The following is a 16,237-nucleotide window of genomic DNA, read 5'->3' on the forward strand; positions in this document are numbered from 1 at the left end:
AATCTGCTTGTGTGGCTCTTGTTAAAAAGCCTGATAATAAGGTATAAAAAAGGATAGGTTTCTGGTTTCTGTTGCAAAGTTTTTAAGGAATTTTGTTTTGATGGTAGTTTAAAAAAAAGAAAGAAGCATTCCTTCTTTCTTCTACCATTTAAAGAGCAAAGCTTGAACTAAACAGGAGTAATAGTCCGTGAAGCCAAGCATGTGAATCAAAGCTCTCCACGTCCTATGAAAAGGTTAACATGAATGGCAGGAAGGTGGCTTTCCTCCGGTACCTACACCAGCAGCCTGCAGCTCCACACTCCTCTGCCTGCCTCCTCCTAGCTCCCTTCTGCCATAGGGGTGAAGGCAAGTAACTTAAAGGAAACAAAATAAAAGGCCCTCATGACAGGTAAGAATTTCCAGATTACATTTCCTAGAAGCTAGCCCAGATCATGCTTCGAACTAACCTAATGCAGTTGTTTTTCACTTTGGCAGGCCACGGCCGCCTCGCCTGACCGGCAGTGTTTGTACCTAATCCGGCTTGTCCTCTGAGAGAGAAGCTAAATAGTGCCATGAAAGCGTTGACATTTCGGAACTGCAGCGCTCCAGAAACTTTAATGCTCTGGGCAGCTCCTAACTTCTTCCTTGCATTTATGCACCTTAGGGATATTTAAAAGACAGATTTCAGGCAAATAACTTTGACACTTTCATGAGGAGACCAGTCCCCTCCAGATCCCGCAGAAATGGGTGCAACGAGACACTCGTCTCAAAGGCAACAACAGAATCCAGCACACACTCCCTGCTCTCCCTCCAGAGATCCCCTGTTTTCACTTTCTCCACCTCTTTCTCTCTCATCTGGACCTCAAAGTAGTTGATGCACCTCTTAAAGTAGGAAGCTACAGCCCAGAAAAGGCAGCGGGGTTACTCCCACCACGCAAAGGTCATCCCTCCTCTGACCTCCGCAACCTTGAAGCAGTTCCTGGATCAGGATGTATGTCTTATTTGAGCGACCCTGCACTTGTTGGTAAGACAGACTCTTGGATACTTCATTCAAGGAAACTGAAAGGTTTATATAAATCATCACACACATTTACATGGGAAACATTAAAGAAATTCTAGTATTAGTGTCATTTTTTGAATAAAATGTGAAAGCAGTATTTTTTTGTTACGGTTTGCCTATATGCAATGGTGCTGGCATTTTAGTGGCACATAGCAACAATATTCGCCTTTACTTCGTCACACAATGCACTCTATGCCTGTTGGTTTTTTCAGTTTCCACCAGAGATGGATTTTCTTCTCACAGAATGGTGCACAAATTTAAACTCCCAAGATAAAATAAAGCATATAAAAATACTGACATTACGTATCTAAAGTGCACATTTTTCCACAAGAAGTACTATTTTATGACAACAAATCTGCGCACTGTAATTTGTAAATGTAAGTTAAATATAAAAATATTAGAAGTGAGGCTTTGAATGTCATAACACTGGTTAAATTACCAAACCTTATTTGCACAGACGCTTTGCGGAAGTGCTAACTGGTGCAGCCCAGAACTGCTGCAGACACTGACAATGTTTCCATCCATTTCAGTAGGAAATACACTGCACCAATAACGCAGAAATACCTTACAGAGCAGTTATGAAAATTGCAGGGGAGGCCAAGCATTTATCATCCTGCAAATTATGTGTATTAATTTGCAATGAAAAATATTTTTCCAGGACAACCCTGGAGACCTGTTATCTGCATCCCCACTACTAAAAAAGATCTAAAGAAGAAACAGTGAAACACTTAAAGTAGCAGCACTTATAGTTGCCAAATCAAGTGTTCAGAAGGTGGGATATTACAGAATTATGGTTACATATGCAGTGTTAATTAGTACCCTTTGTATATCTGCATTGAGATACAATCTTTAAGCGTACTTCTTCCCCTAGAGTTCTCCCTCATGCAGAGCACTCAACAAACATCCTCACTTAATGGAACTACACAGTATTCTTAATTCTTTGTCCTCGTGCCTCATCTGCTGCACACTCCCTGCACCTTGAACCGAACATGGTATCATTAATCTCATCAAAGGGCTTTTCTAAAATACCACATAGATGAACACTGGAATCTAGAAGATTCAACATTTAATCTTCCAGACATTCTTGTGAGGTAGCAGTCCATTTAACTGAAGAAAAAGTGAGGTCCACAAAAAAACCCAACTCCAAATTACTGGAAGCTGTTGCTTTTGAGTCCTCAGTCTGAACCACCTAAGACCTGACGTTACAGAGAACTGCTTGTTTTATTATACTTCATGTGCCACAAAACAGCACTCTTTCAGCTGCATGGCATTTGAGTCAAGCCAATAACTCTGCTAATTTATCGTGGTTGTATCAAGCTGGGAACTTAAAAAAAACCACCACAGTCCAAAATCCGGTTCAAGATATTAGCTTAGCACCACATAACTAATTCATGACAGAGGAAAAGATAATATTCACCGTTCCTGGACAGCATAAGATCACTTAATTGTCAGAGAAAGCAGTGCCTTTCCACTGTCCCTTGTCTCAAACAGCACACAACCTGGACTAGTTCCCTGTGTAACAATATGTATGGTCCTGCATGAGTCGTGAGCTCTGCAGAAAGACCTGCATGTGATGATGTGTTTCTATGTAGATACCACTCTGGCTTCTTGCTGTGTGTGCTTGAAAATAAGATTAGGTGAGAAGTGAGGGGCTGAGGTTGGGAAGAGTTCAGCTTTGCTTCCAAACCTGTACATAACTCCTGCTACAGGAACATGTGAGTAAATTATCAACTTCTCTGGTTTTAAACCTTAAATTCTGAAGGAAGTACCTCTCTTAGAGGTAATGTGACTATAGAACAGCACATGAATATTTTTGACAGTAGTTTGACTATCTTGTGGCTAGAAAATGGGTACTAAATACTTCCATCAGAACAGCAGAAAGCAGCAGATAGAACAAGGAAGGGCTTGGTTTCATCTACACTCTTGACATCTAAAAATTAACTCCTGTTGGCACCAATCATGGGAATAGTATGAAGACAGCAGATACCAGCCTCCTCCAACTTACATTCATAAAGCCACCTGCAAGGAGGAGGGAATGAAGCAAGGCTGCAGAGAAACAAAACCTGGTACATTACTAACACTGACAACTGCTACAGTAAAACCACTCAGGCAAAACAAGCAATGCCCAACTAAGAAAGAATTAATCACTTTGGTAGCCTAAGGAGACCAGTCATAAAAGCATGAATCTCAAACACTTCCATAAAGTATCAGATGTACTCTTTTGGGTCCTAATGGATAGCAAGAAGATGTCCCTCCTGCTGGTCTCTTTTCTGACTGCTCATGGATAGATTATCACATGTTACACACCACTTTTGTACCAGTTTTTACAAAATCTCTAATTAAATAGGTAGAGCAAAGCAAAGGATCTACATTTTGCTGAACAACTTTGTCCATCAATGGTCCTACTCTATATCCATTCTCCTATTCACGTGCAGTCATACTTGCAGGTTGAAGGGAGAAAGAGCTTTCGAAACATCTTCCCATTTTTTCCTGTCCAGTTACGGGTCTGTTCTTTACGTCATATACACAAGAGTCTGTAAATATTCAGGGACAATTAAACTCACCAACTTTAAATGCCTGTCAATTAGTTGGTCAAGTCTAACTTATCTTAGCAAGGGAGGGAACCAGACACCTCTAGGAATTTTATATTTGTATATATATAAATATTTAAAAATTATATATAAGTATATAAACTTTATGTAATATAACATTATATTATAAATATATATATATTTATATAAATCTAGATACCTTTACCTGAGGCCGTTGGGTGACTCAATCTCAAAATGGGATCCATTCTATTGAGGGCCAGTCCTGGGAATTCTTACTCACACAAGCAGTCAATAAAACTGCTAACCGCTGCTGCATATTACTGAAACACTAAATTTTCTCCACAATATGCACTTGTATTTGTTTTATTCTTTGTCCTGGTTTTGGTGCTACAGAGGGAGGCAGTAATCTCCAATCATTATGGTTCCAAGATAGAAAGCAGGCTGAGAAACACCATGGAATGAAAGCCCATTTTGCCTAAAAAGATGTAATTTGTAGAAGTCCATCTTTAAAAGCCTGCACTTGCAGTTGAGCTTCAAAACAGACTGTACTAATTTTAACATTCTCTGCCTTCAACAGTTTTGTTTTTTTTTTTTACAAATATGGCCTACAGATAAGAAATTAGATAATTTTATCTCAAAAATCACTAGTATATATGCACATATGTGCGTGCATGTATATAAAATGCTTTTCCCATTTACAGAGAAATTAGCAAATGTTCTGGTCACCAACGAAACAGAAATACATGAAACAGTACTAGATGATGTAATAATTAGCTATCTGATACTTTGCAATGATATACTGCATCCCTACTCCATTTGCATAAACAGTGACCCCTTCATTAACAAATCATTTGACTTGCACAAAACTAGTAAAAACAGAGAACAAAAGACTTTAGTTTTCTTATACTGACAAAGTAACTGCATTTAGTACTTCCTGGCAGTACTAGTGTAAGTACTGTTGCATCATTAGAACCTGCAGCTGCTGCGAGCAACTAAAACCCCAAACCAGCAAACTGCCGAGACACTAAGGATACATTGCCTAGCATAGTAATGACTATGCTACCACTGAAAGGGACTGTCCTGCAGTGTTCCTGTGTCAGTGTTGTGCTCCTGGTACTTTCATAACTCACAGTTCGTACTGGTGCTGGCACAAGATGGGGCAGGCAAGGTGGGAACTCAAGAAGTCAGGATAGGGACTGAATGCAATACAGTAAATCCAAACCCTGAAGCATGCAGTAGTTGAGGACAAGCAGAAGATACTCTTTGGCCCATACCTTCAGCAAAATAGAAAAATACTACACTTGCATTTGAAAGGGAACAGTTCATTCCTTATTCTAGCACATGTTCTGATGAGGTTGTTTTATGTCCAAACATAAAGGAGTGCCTTTTTTGCAGAAGTCCATAACAGTAGATACCTTAAAATTCTGTCCACTACCTCCTAAGTCTTCCTTGGGCTTGACGAACTATCTATCTGCATAGGAAATGACAAAGATCTCATGCAAATGAGCTGCACAACTCCTCTGCAGCTAATGTGAAGCTGGAAAGGAGCAAAGTCATTAAAGAAGATGTTCCACAGAGCCAGGAAGTCCTTATGCGAATGGACACCTGAGTCACTTTTGACACCAAGAGATGATGAGTGATCTTTGTCTAATGTTTGAAGTTCCATGTAATTTCTCCTCTTGGCTGCATTACTGCGTCTGTGTTTTAAGATGAGCTCTTCCTACTGTTCAGTTACATAAGGTTGATAATGCCAAGGTAAATAGAAGTGGAAAAAGTGAGCAATGGGAGACTATGGCATCTCTGAGACCTTGGAGAGTTACTTTCCTCCCCTTCCACTAAACAGAAGCACTGCAGATACATAATAGATTACAAAGGATACTGGATGGAGATGGGTTATTACATATCCTGCAGAAAAAGGATTCTGTATTTCTTCATGTTTTCTATAAATATGTTTCATTAGAACTTAAAGAGTTAGCTTGCCTGGCATGAGAGAGCAGATTATCACTGGGCATGCAAAACAATTCATTTTGCTTTAAAAAAGGAAGAGAAAGCTTAAAAAAGGACAGTGACAACCAGAAACATTATTGGCTTTGAACTATTATGTGAATGTGTATTCTCCTTTTCTGCCAATGTAAGAGGCTATCACAAGCTCTCATCTACAAGCAACAAAATCAATGCCCATGTTTTCATGACTATCAGCAACACTGTGACTTTCATAAATATGAGAATGGCATATACATTAATATGACAAACTTAAGCTTACTTATCATCCCGTTCTGGTGCTATACACTTTCATTGGTTCCCAGCTGTAATTCAAAAACCAAGAACAGGTTCAAAAAGCATCCTGTGGTCTGATATCAATTCCATGTCTGTTCACAGAATCATGTATTGTCAGAGAAACATCTAATGCCAAGACTGGCGTGCAGCAACTTCATTTACTGAGATATTCTGGGTAGTCTAGTAGGAAGCTGTGAGATGGAGATCTCTGTGAGCTACCAAAGCCCAGGCTGACAACTAGTCCAATGCTCCTGCAAATAGCCACTGAAGATGTTCAGAAGCTCTACGACACAGTCCTGGGCAACTGACTCTAAGTGGCCCTCTTGAGCTGGGGAGGTGGATCAGATGACCTCCAGAGGTCCCTTCCCACCTCAACCCCTCTAAGAACAATGTGAACAATGCGCAGAGAGAGGTATGTTGGAAATGGCGAAAGAGGCGACAGCAGCTGGGATGATCTTACAGCAGCTAAAGAAGTGGATGTGCCTGTCCCCTGTGCAGAATTAATATGAAAGGGGCAAGACTCAATCACTAGTGCTCATGAGCTCAGCCAACCCCACATAGACTAAAACCCTCAGGGGGGCAGGCAGATTCAGCCTCATTTGCACTCTTTTCTCACATCTGAAATTTGTTAAGGAATGGTAAGAGGACACCAAATGAGGCAACCACTTTGGGGACAAAAGAGGCTAAAGGCAAGCCCTGCAGCAGCGGGAGACACTGTTATGGTTGTAACTGCTTCAGGCACATGTACACCATATGGCTGAGAACAATCATTTCAAGGCAAAAATAAAAGTTAAATACTGTCTGTATTTGGTATCATCACTTGTCTTTGTGACCAACGATCACAAATAATTTCCCGGGCAGTAAGTTTTTATGTCAGGCCCCCAACCAGATCTCATTCTACCATTTTCATGGCTATTAAAGTTAATGCCTATTTATTAGTCTCATATTCTATCTTCACCGGTCATGGAGTTCTTGAAAGTTAACACCAACTCATGACTCCACCCTGGAGAATCTGCTTTATTCTGGGGATACCAGGCATGATGTTAGATACCACCAAATCAGAAAATGCTTTCTGGAATTTTCTGCCTGGTTTTACGTGAAACTTTTACACCAAATTATCTTGTAGAACATACATCTCTGAACAAAGGAACCAGAAGGAGTTTGGGGTTTGTGGCATCAGGAATAATAGGGGTAATTAACTGTGGATATGATTCCAGGAAAATCTAGAAATAGCATTCAGCTGTTAAAAGACCACACAACTGCCTTAAAAGAGGGCCTTTTGCAATTCACTTAGATGCATTATTTTAAGTGGATTCTCAAATGAGACATGTCTGAGACTACTAACCGCTAAAAATTAATTGGTTTATTCTTCTCTTTCATTACCACAGACACTGCTGTTATAAATTAAGAAACATACACACACAGAAAAAAAAATCATGTGTGGGAAGTCAGATATCCCTCAGGTGAGAAACACCTTCCACCACTACTTGGGTAATGGTAGTGTTGGATTCAGGCTATGATGTTTCAACAGCAAACACAATTGCACTTCTGTGAAAGTGTTCCTATATGCTGGATGCCAACACTAGAAGGCTCATTGCAGCTGAACACTGAATGAAGCAATTTTGGTGTCCAGCTGTACCCTAGGGATTTGATTTTGGGGCATATACTTAGGAAAATATCAACCTTTCTTGCCTTACTTTTAATCTGGTATTTAAATGCCTAGGAACTTCACTACAGTTTTCAACATCTAAAATTTTTCTTTTTAGCAGGGTAATATAATTTCAAGCATTTGGAACCTGTATCTTCAGTAGGAATCTGTCATGTGTCAAACAATCTTTCAGGAGCAATTTCCACCTAATAAACTTGAGAATATATAGATGCCAATAACACCATTTGTATTTTTTGTGTTCAGCAAATGTGATAAACATCGTTAGCATGTGAAGGAAAATGAGCTCCAAATACTGTCAAAGTTGCAGTAGCATTTTTGGGGTTTTTTTCCCCCTAAACTCTAAAGTTGTAATACTAATGCTGTGTTTGTGTAGTCTAAAGATTAGCATTTCTGCTCTGCAGACATTTCCTATGAAGACAACCAAGACAGGGAACTGAACATGTCAGGACACTTAGGTTCTGGTCAGAATTGCAGCATAGGCTTTTCGTGCACAGCAAACTTGGACAAAACAGAGTACAGTACGTTATTTAACCTCCCTTTACCTAAATTTACCTCCATGGGACTATTCCCCCTACATAAGGGTGTGTGCTAAGTTCATGTTTGTATAGTGTCTACACCTTTTGATGGAGTTTTTTCAGATTTGCTAAACATTGTCACTATTATTGAGTAATAAACAAACAAGTTATTTGTGCCAACAGTCCAAGTCCTGCCTGGGCACTATTTTGTACTATAGTGTGAGGAAATAGTTTCATTTTCTTTTCTTTCTTTTAAATGCCAGTACTTTTCCAAATTTCAAAAAGCATTCCAAGTAAAGTGCTTTTGATTTAACATTATTAGATCACCTTAGAGTAAAACAAGCACAGAAAGAAAACCTGTGCTTACAGAAAGCTTTCCGAATTGCAAGTGACTGTACAATATTTTAAGACACCCAGTCAGCAAAACTTTCCACGCTAGCTGTAATATAATAAACCAGGACACTGCATCTGCTTTGACACCTTCCCTAATGGTCTCCTATCCTCCAAAATGCTGTTAAAAATATTAAAGCTTTCTGTACCAGAGAAGGTCAGCATAGAGCTCCATTTTCCCCCCTGGCCCTAATGAATATCAAAGTTTCAGTACTTGGACCTTTGCTGATCTCAGCTGTGCCTCAGCATCAGTGGCAGAGAGGCGGGTTGCAAACAGGTAAGTGCCAAAATATTTGGGAACCGATATCCTGCTAAGAGTAGGAACTAGCGGATTGTGTTCATAACAATGGGGTCTTCTCAGTGACTTCAGTCCTGCATCTTTTCTTTATCAATTTCAGCTTTCAGACAATCTAAAACTTAGTCTGGGGTGGACAAAACCAACGACAGTCAAATGTAGCAGTAATATGTTATTTCAGCATAATGATAAAGCAGTGACATAGATGCAGACCTGTAAAAAAACCTCTCAATGAGCAATGGGGACACAACCTCCATCAAGTGAGCTGATAAAATCTCCTCCACAGATGTCTCTTCTCTGCCTGGTAGTACCAGAATGCTTTACTTTGGCCACTTTGCTGTGACCTGAGGGCCAGACTCCACCAGAAATCAAATAATGTGTAACATTTTCAGAGAACCTCCAGCGAACAGGATCAAACCCCATCTCAGCGCATTATAAAACTGCTACCCTCTGATTTAATATTTCTCTGGTTGTGGTTTTGCATATTAAGAGCAACTTGTGAATTGTGCTTGTGGCCTTACTATGTTGTTTTATTTTGCTATGAGCAGACACAGATTAGATTTCTGGTCTCATACTCTTTACCCTGACTGAGTGGTAAAACGACAGCAAGATCAGAGCCTGGGGGGACAAGGACATGTCAGCAACCTGGCTGCGTAATTAAGCAATAAAATGATAGGTATGACAAGCAGTTTCATTCAATTCTTAAAGTACAGCAGCTCCAATACAAGGCAAAACAGACGATAATATGCACAAAGTGGGAGAGATGTGCTGGAAGGTAAACCTTCTGACCTCATCTTCCTACCCTTCAAAACAAGCATTCGGCACGTACCAAATTCATTTTTAAGAAAGGCCCATTAATGTGCACTATTAAATGCTTATTTTGTTTAAAAAAGCACAAGTGGTGCTAACTGCTGAAACGCTAGAGCTGAAATTCACACCAACAGAAGTTAGCTGTCATAATTCTAAAATACCTATGCTGCATGCTGCCCTCTTCAACAGAAGTTATCTCACATCTTCCCCTGACAAACACAGATGTATGTGCATATGTAAGTATGCTTAGTCTCAACGTTCCTAATAAACAGTTAATCTGATTTAAAGTAGACTTTTTTAAAAAAATTTACTTCGACATACCGATGGAATGGGAAATATATAAATCCCAGTACAAATAAACAGTATCCAGTACTAAGCTCTTAAAACCCAGATTTATGATAGAAATGTGGAGTCACACTCTTCATCAGGGGCAAAGCTTAGCAGCATTACAATAGATCAAGACAAAGTATTGTTCAACATTATTTCCTCCCTTCTCGATGGTGTATCCAGCTGTCCTGTAACACTGAATTGAATTGCAACACGAAATGTGGAATTGCAAATGAAAAAGACTCCATTAGAATAAGAATTAAAACCTAAAACCTGTATTCTCATCAGAGTTGGACAATTTATTCAATTACGGTTGGACTTGATGATCTTAAAGGTCTTTCTAACCTAAATGATTCTATAATTCTATAATTTGTTACTACAAGAATCTTTTCTTTGAAACTGCAGTTGCTGTTACTGTTGTCATTACAAGCTCCTACTGCTGCTCTCTCCCTATGAACCAGCAAGTGAACAGAGACGAGCCAACACCTTATTAAGTATAAGCAAAGCTTTTAAAATGGCCTGCAGAAATAAAGGATGCCTACAATACACATAAAGGTACTGTTAATGACAAAGACAAAATTTTGATATGGAAAACTTACCTTAGGAGAAGAAGAAAGCTCCCTTGATACAGGAATAGCCGACATGTTCTCATTCACTCCTGTCTCTGTCTTTGGCAAGAGGTTTGGTGGTTCAGGAGCCTTCCTTTTAATCTTCTTTTCTGGTTCTTGCAGCGGAGCAACTTTACTTAAAGCAGGGCTTGATTTCGGTTCATAAAATGGATTTGATCTAATTAAAAGAAGGGAAACACATTTCTTTGCTATCTCCTTGGAATTAAAACCAAAAATAAGACCTGTTTAGAGAAGCCAATGACTAAAATGCTTTTGTTATCCCATGTAAAGATATGTGTTGCCTTTACATGCTTTTAGATACTACTTTTTCATACAATCAAAAAGTGAGTTGCAACAGTTAAAACTGCATTAGGTCAGAATTTCCATAAATTTTATAAAGTCCTCTAAATTACAGAAGTTTTGTCAATTGCATAAAGTTAACTCTTCAATTATACTTAGCTATCTATCAAAGAGTGACCTGATTTACAGACAAGCTCAATACCAACAAATTTGAGTGAAGTTCCTGGCTGTTTAATATTCTAATGAACAGAATAAAGAATGCTTCTTTACAACAGAGTTAAGAATCATGCCACTTCTACATGCATACTTCAGCGTGGCTTTAGAGACCTCACTCTTGGCTGTCCAAGTCTGAAAATTTTGGGCTCCGTAGGTACACAATCCACATTAATGTATTTTAAACTCTGATGCACACAAGCTTTTTAAGAATACTCTCTGGATAAGAGAACAGTGTAAGACAACCACAGCTGACTTGTGTATAACTCTCTGCGAATACAAGTAGCCATCATCTCTCCATTTTGAAAGTGGTTTTTATAACTAAACCTCATTTAAGAAAAAAAGTAAACATTTCCCACCAGGTGGATGCAGTCCAAAGAATTATTATTCTTAACTCTGACATTACATTCCAACTCCGCATTTGTTCCACCCTAAGGAAATACTTCCACAGCATTTCCAAATTTGCTCTATTAGTTTGATATATCAAATACCAATCAATAATATATCAAACAATGGCTTCTGCTACGCACTTAGAAGAGCCAGCAATTTTCTATCCTGCTAAGGATACTTACGGGAATCTTCTTTGCACTGGATTATTTTATTAATAATCTTTGCTTTTCATATTTTGCAATCCAAAACTGGATGGAAACTGACACGTTAATTGATTCCTTTCTAGTCCATACTTCCTCTGCAAGATGTATTTATCACGTATGTCAAACTATGTTTATGTAACTACGTCACTGCAATTTCCAAAAATCTATCTGCATACAGTTATATAAAGAGTAACTAATCATAACAAATAACCTCAGTCTGTTGAATTCAACTCTATATGGAAACAATAACGCATAGAGCATTAGACAAGAGCTTACCTAGCTAGATCCACTTACAAACTTCTCAGGATGAGAGTCATGAGCTAGTGCACACTGGTTTTAAACAACTACAACAGCAAAATTTGGGCATAAGTGAAAAACCAACTATTCATCGAGTTTCCTTTCACACCACACCAAATTTCTCTCAGTATGGTGTACTTTTAGTATGAAAATATGTCTTCCAGTCTCACGGACTGAATCTAGAATTTATTTTAATGCAGTTTACCATCATCCTCTTTTCATTGAGAAATGACAAGCAATTAATAATCCACATGGCAGAAAATAAGTCTCCTTATGAAAGGCAAAGTTTACTGAAGCACATAAGTGAAGACTGGGCACAAAACCTCCAGACCTTTCTAAGAATCTGCTGCTGCTTGTTGTAGAGAAAGAGATCTCAATCCAGATACTTAAGCAAAAGATAAGACTAACACTAAAATAACTCATCTGCTGACTGAAGGCAACTTTCAGGTGTTCCCACTTTACTGCCCATCAAGCACAAACCCACCAGTGCAACCAAAACAAAAGACAAAATCAAAATAATGTTAAATAGAAATGGATGGGTGTTTTCCATGGGAGGCAGTAGAAAAGGGAAGGTATTCATGCTGGAGTGGAGAATGCACCAGCTGTCAGTAGCTCTAATTTAGCTGACAGCACAGCTCAGCTGTCTTCAAACACCAGAAAGTTCAAAGGGAGGTGAAAATGAAGATAAAAGAGATAAAGACTGAAGAACAATGCATTCTACAGGAGTGCACAAGGTTTTCTTTAATTCAACAAGTCAGCCTTCTGAACAACCAACAGACACAGCATGTTTGGCAGTAATTTACCTCTGTGTATTTGTAATGTGTTAAAATGAATTTGGTGTGAGGGAAAAAAAACCCACACCTTATCAATGAGAATTAAAGAGTTCAGGAGAACCACCTTTTGAATATTTATGCTCCAGAATTGTGTGCGCTGTGTGCATAATCGTGAAGAATTGTACCCTACTGCATGCACCAGAAGGAAGTGCTATAAGGAGAGAAGTGATTGCCTTTTTTCCCCAGAGAAGAACTTGCTTGAAAGCCAGAGTAAATGCTCACATTTTGGTCATAGTATGTGCAGAACACACACACACACACACACGCACATGCACACACACCCCCACCCCCCTTTCCACCTTTCTCTGCACTGCTTTTAGTTGGTCTTACAAATATTGAGAAAGATTTTTGAAAAATTAATTAAACAAACAAAAAAAACACCACCCAACCCTCATTCTTGCCTGAAGAGGCATTTTGAAGTTATGGGGCTCTGATATACACAGCAGAGTTTGGTCCAACACCTTCCACATGGCTACACAAGAAACTAAGCACAGGAAAAGTCTGGCTGAAAAAAGCCTTAGCTGAAAAAATACTAAAGCACTTTTCTCTGAGATCAGGTCCCATACTTTTTGCTTCTGTGAAGCTATTCAATTGATCCACGCAATATGATTTGCCTAAAGAGATACTGAACTGTCCACCAAAAAAAAACCAAACCCAAAACCTGACAAACTACCCGGCATTAAGCTGTCACTGGCAGTGTGGTGGCTTGTGGCTTCTTGTGCAACAGGCAGCTTCAATAGATTGCAACTTGATAGTCTTTCCAATTAGACAGCATTATTCTAAGCCATGCAATGATTAACGAGATAAGAAGCCACAGAGCCAAATAATATCTGAAAGCAAGTTTTATTCTGACCAGTTTAAAAATTATTTTGATCAGTGTTACTGTTTAACTGAAAAAAAGTCAACATTTTAATGACAAAAAACAAAGCTGTCAGTGTGGCAGGGTTAGAAGATGAGGCAATATTACCAATCAGAAGTACTAAGGTTAAAAGCATTATACTTTAAGTAGTTGTGAGCTATGCTATTTTCAAATAAATAAACTTAATTTAGCAAGGCGTGCTGTTCTTTATGAACAGGTAGCCACCTACCATTTTGATTTTAACGTATAAAACTGAAAAAGGCAAAAGCAGAATTTTACACTAACATTCAAATGCCCAAACTAACAAAAGGAAAATGTGTTTCTTATCTCAAGCTAGGTATGAGAATTTAGCCAGAGGAAGTATGTTTTGAGAGCGTAGTTTTACAACAGAATATATGCACTGGATCATCTAAGTCCCTCTCTACCACGCAACACCTCATTATGCTTACGCTTGTGACTACGCTTTGCTTATGTGTTGTGAAATCTTATGTTATCTTTGCAACCATTAGTGAAATATGTTTCAATTCAGCCAATTACCCAAGGTAAATCCTTCACAGAGGCACAGTGAGGGTAAGTACCTTTTCCAAGATTACAACAACAGTCTGTTACAAAACTGGAGTCAGAGTTCAGCTCTTGGGGCACTTTGTGTAAGCTCTGAGTCCAGAATCAGAACTAGGGATCTGCCAGAGTAGAGTGGGACAAGGGTCCTGATGCTAACTGATGTGTCCACTTTCCAACAACACATCATCGCGTTTCACACAAAATACAGGAGGAAAATGCAAAGTGTTGCATTAAGTGAACTCCAGTGAAACGTTTAAGACACAGGGATAAAAATGCATTGTATCTCCTGAGTGACAGTAAACATCTTTCAGGAGCCTTCTATTTCTCATGCCTTCCATCTATCAGGTTCAAAACCACTCCTGGGGAAAGCACAAGAGTACTGTTAGTCAAAAATGATTAAAAACTACCCAAAACAAAACAGAAAAAAACAAATCAAAAGACAGATGTTAGGACAGAGATTGAAAATAATATGCAAAATTTCTAATGCCATGATATGACTCAGTTGTTCAGTCTTGTCTTGAATATACTGCTCAGGCCAAGTCAACGCATCTTAAAATAGATACCTAGCAGAAGAAATAACAGGGCCCAGAGACATGCGGTGAAAATGATTAGAGAGATGAAGACACTTCTGTATGAAGAGAGATCGAAAAAGTTAGCACCCTTTAACTCAGACAAGTGACAAGTAATGGCGAACACGCTAGAGAGATACAACACAGCAACTGTTTACGGCAGATAAATCCAATACTACTAACTGTTGTTTTGATAAGCCAGCAGAAGAGTCAATGTATGGGACTAGAAAGGTAACTTATTTACAATCAATAAAAGGAACCACATTTCATGTAAGATCTCATTTCTTTGTGGAACTCTGCCACAAATTTACACTGAAGCCTAGACTTTAATAGGATTTGGAAGAAGATTTGCCACTTATGTAGATAATAAAAGCATCAATATTCGCAGTGGATAAGCAACAATACACATCCGGACATAAACCCTCATGATTTAGGGCACACAAAACCTACCAACTGGCATTGCCTATGAAAATCTTTCCTTTGGTGCTCACCATACCACACCTTAGCAGAAACTTTCTACTAAAAATTTGAAAATTTATGGCATGAGGTAAGGCATAATAGTGCTTGTAGATGTGAGCTCGCGTCACAAGTCCTGTGTTCCTAGGCTGGAGTTTTACTCTAGAGCATTACAGTATAAAGATTCAAAGGTTCCCCTTGCTGCACTTCTACCCATATTGGGTAGAAGATTTAACAAATTTAATTTCTACCCATATTAGATAGTAGATTTAACAAACGGTTTCTATGTCTTTTTCAATAACATGGTGCTCCTGTAACCTGGCAGGAAAATGTGGAGAGGAAGCTATTTTGGGGGTCAGGACATAACAAACTTATGTAAAAGACATAAAAAACTATTTTACAGTGCTTTTTGACTCCTTATCCTTCCATCTTTCCATGGGACATTTCTTTTATAATGAAAACACAGATCAGATTTATGTTCAAGTAGAATCCACCTATGGGGATTTTATTTTTATCCTTGAAAAAAATATAAAGGAATAAAGCCAATGGGGTCATTAAAATAAGAAGGTGGCTGTGGTAAACAAACAAAAAAAAACCAACAAAAAAACCCGAGAGAAATCTACAGTCCAGTACACAGGAAAAACAAGGCTCCCTGTTACAACACTGCTGCAAGCCCATTTGGTACAGATTTGCTTAGGGTGGAAATGTGAGTATAAATATAAAACACAGAAAATTCTTCACTTGCCCATTCATGTAGCTTTTGCTTTTTCTGCTCTTCTCCTTAGTCTTTGCTGTCCTTTATACCCATATCTTTGTGGCTGTAAAGAAGTATACATAGTTCTTTGTGGCTGTAAAGAAGTATACATAGTTCTTCTCCCTGCCGATTCTGGTGATCAGCAAAATGATCAAGGATGCCTTGTATGACTGTCAACAGTGTGATCACACTGTGCTCTGAAGGCACAGCAGCCAGTGCTGATTGTTCAGGCAGTTCCCTGATAAATGGATTTGGCAGAGACATGTTCCCCAGTGCCTTTTTTTTTCCCACAGAACAAACAACAAATCCATGGCCAGAGA

The 16,237-nt window shown here is 38.8% G+C and overlaps 1 protein-coding gene across 4 annotated transcripts in view; it reads right to left on the minus strand.

The window, feature by feature from the left end:
* Positions 1–16,237, minus strand: part of EHBP1 (EH domain binding protein 1) — a 224,828-nt gene that overhangs the window by 101,525 nt on the left and 107,066 nt on the right. For all 4 annotated transcript variants that reach the window (XM_064446687.1, XM_064446686.1, XM_064446685.1 and 1 more), the window contains one exon: positions 10,474–10,660. In XM_064446687.1, coding sequence (XP_064302757.1) covers positions 10,474–10,660 — 187 coding nt within the window. The remainder of the gene's footprint in view (positions 1–10,473; positions 10,661–16,237) is intronic.

This window comes from Phalacrocorax carbo, chromosome 3 (genome assembly GCF_963921805.1).
Source record: "Phalacrocorax carbo chromosome 3, bPhaCar2.1, whole genome shotgun sequence".
NCBI classification, from domain to species: domain Eukaryota; kingdom Metazoa; phylum Chordata; class Aves; order Suliformes; family Phalacrocoracidae; genus Phalacrocorax; species Phalacrocorax carbo.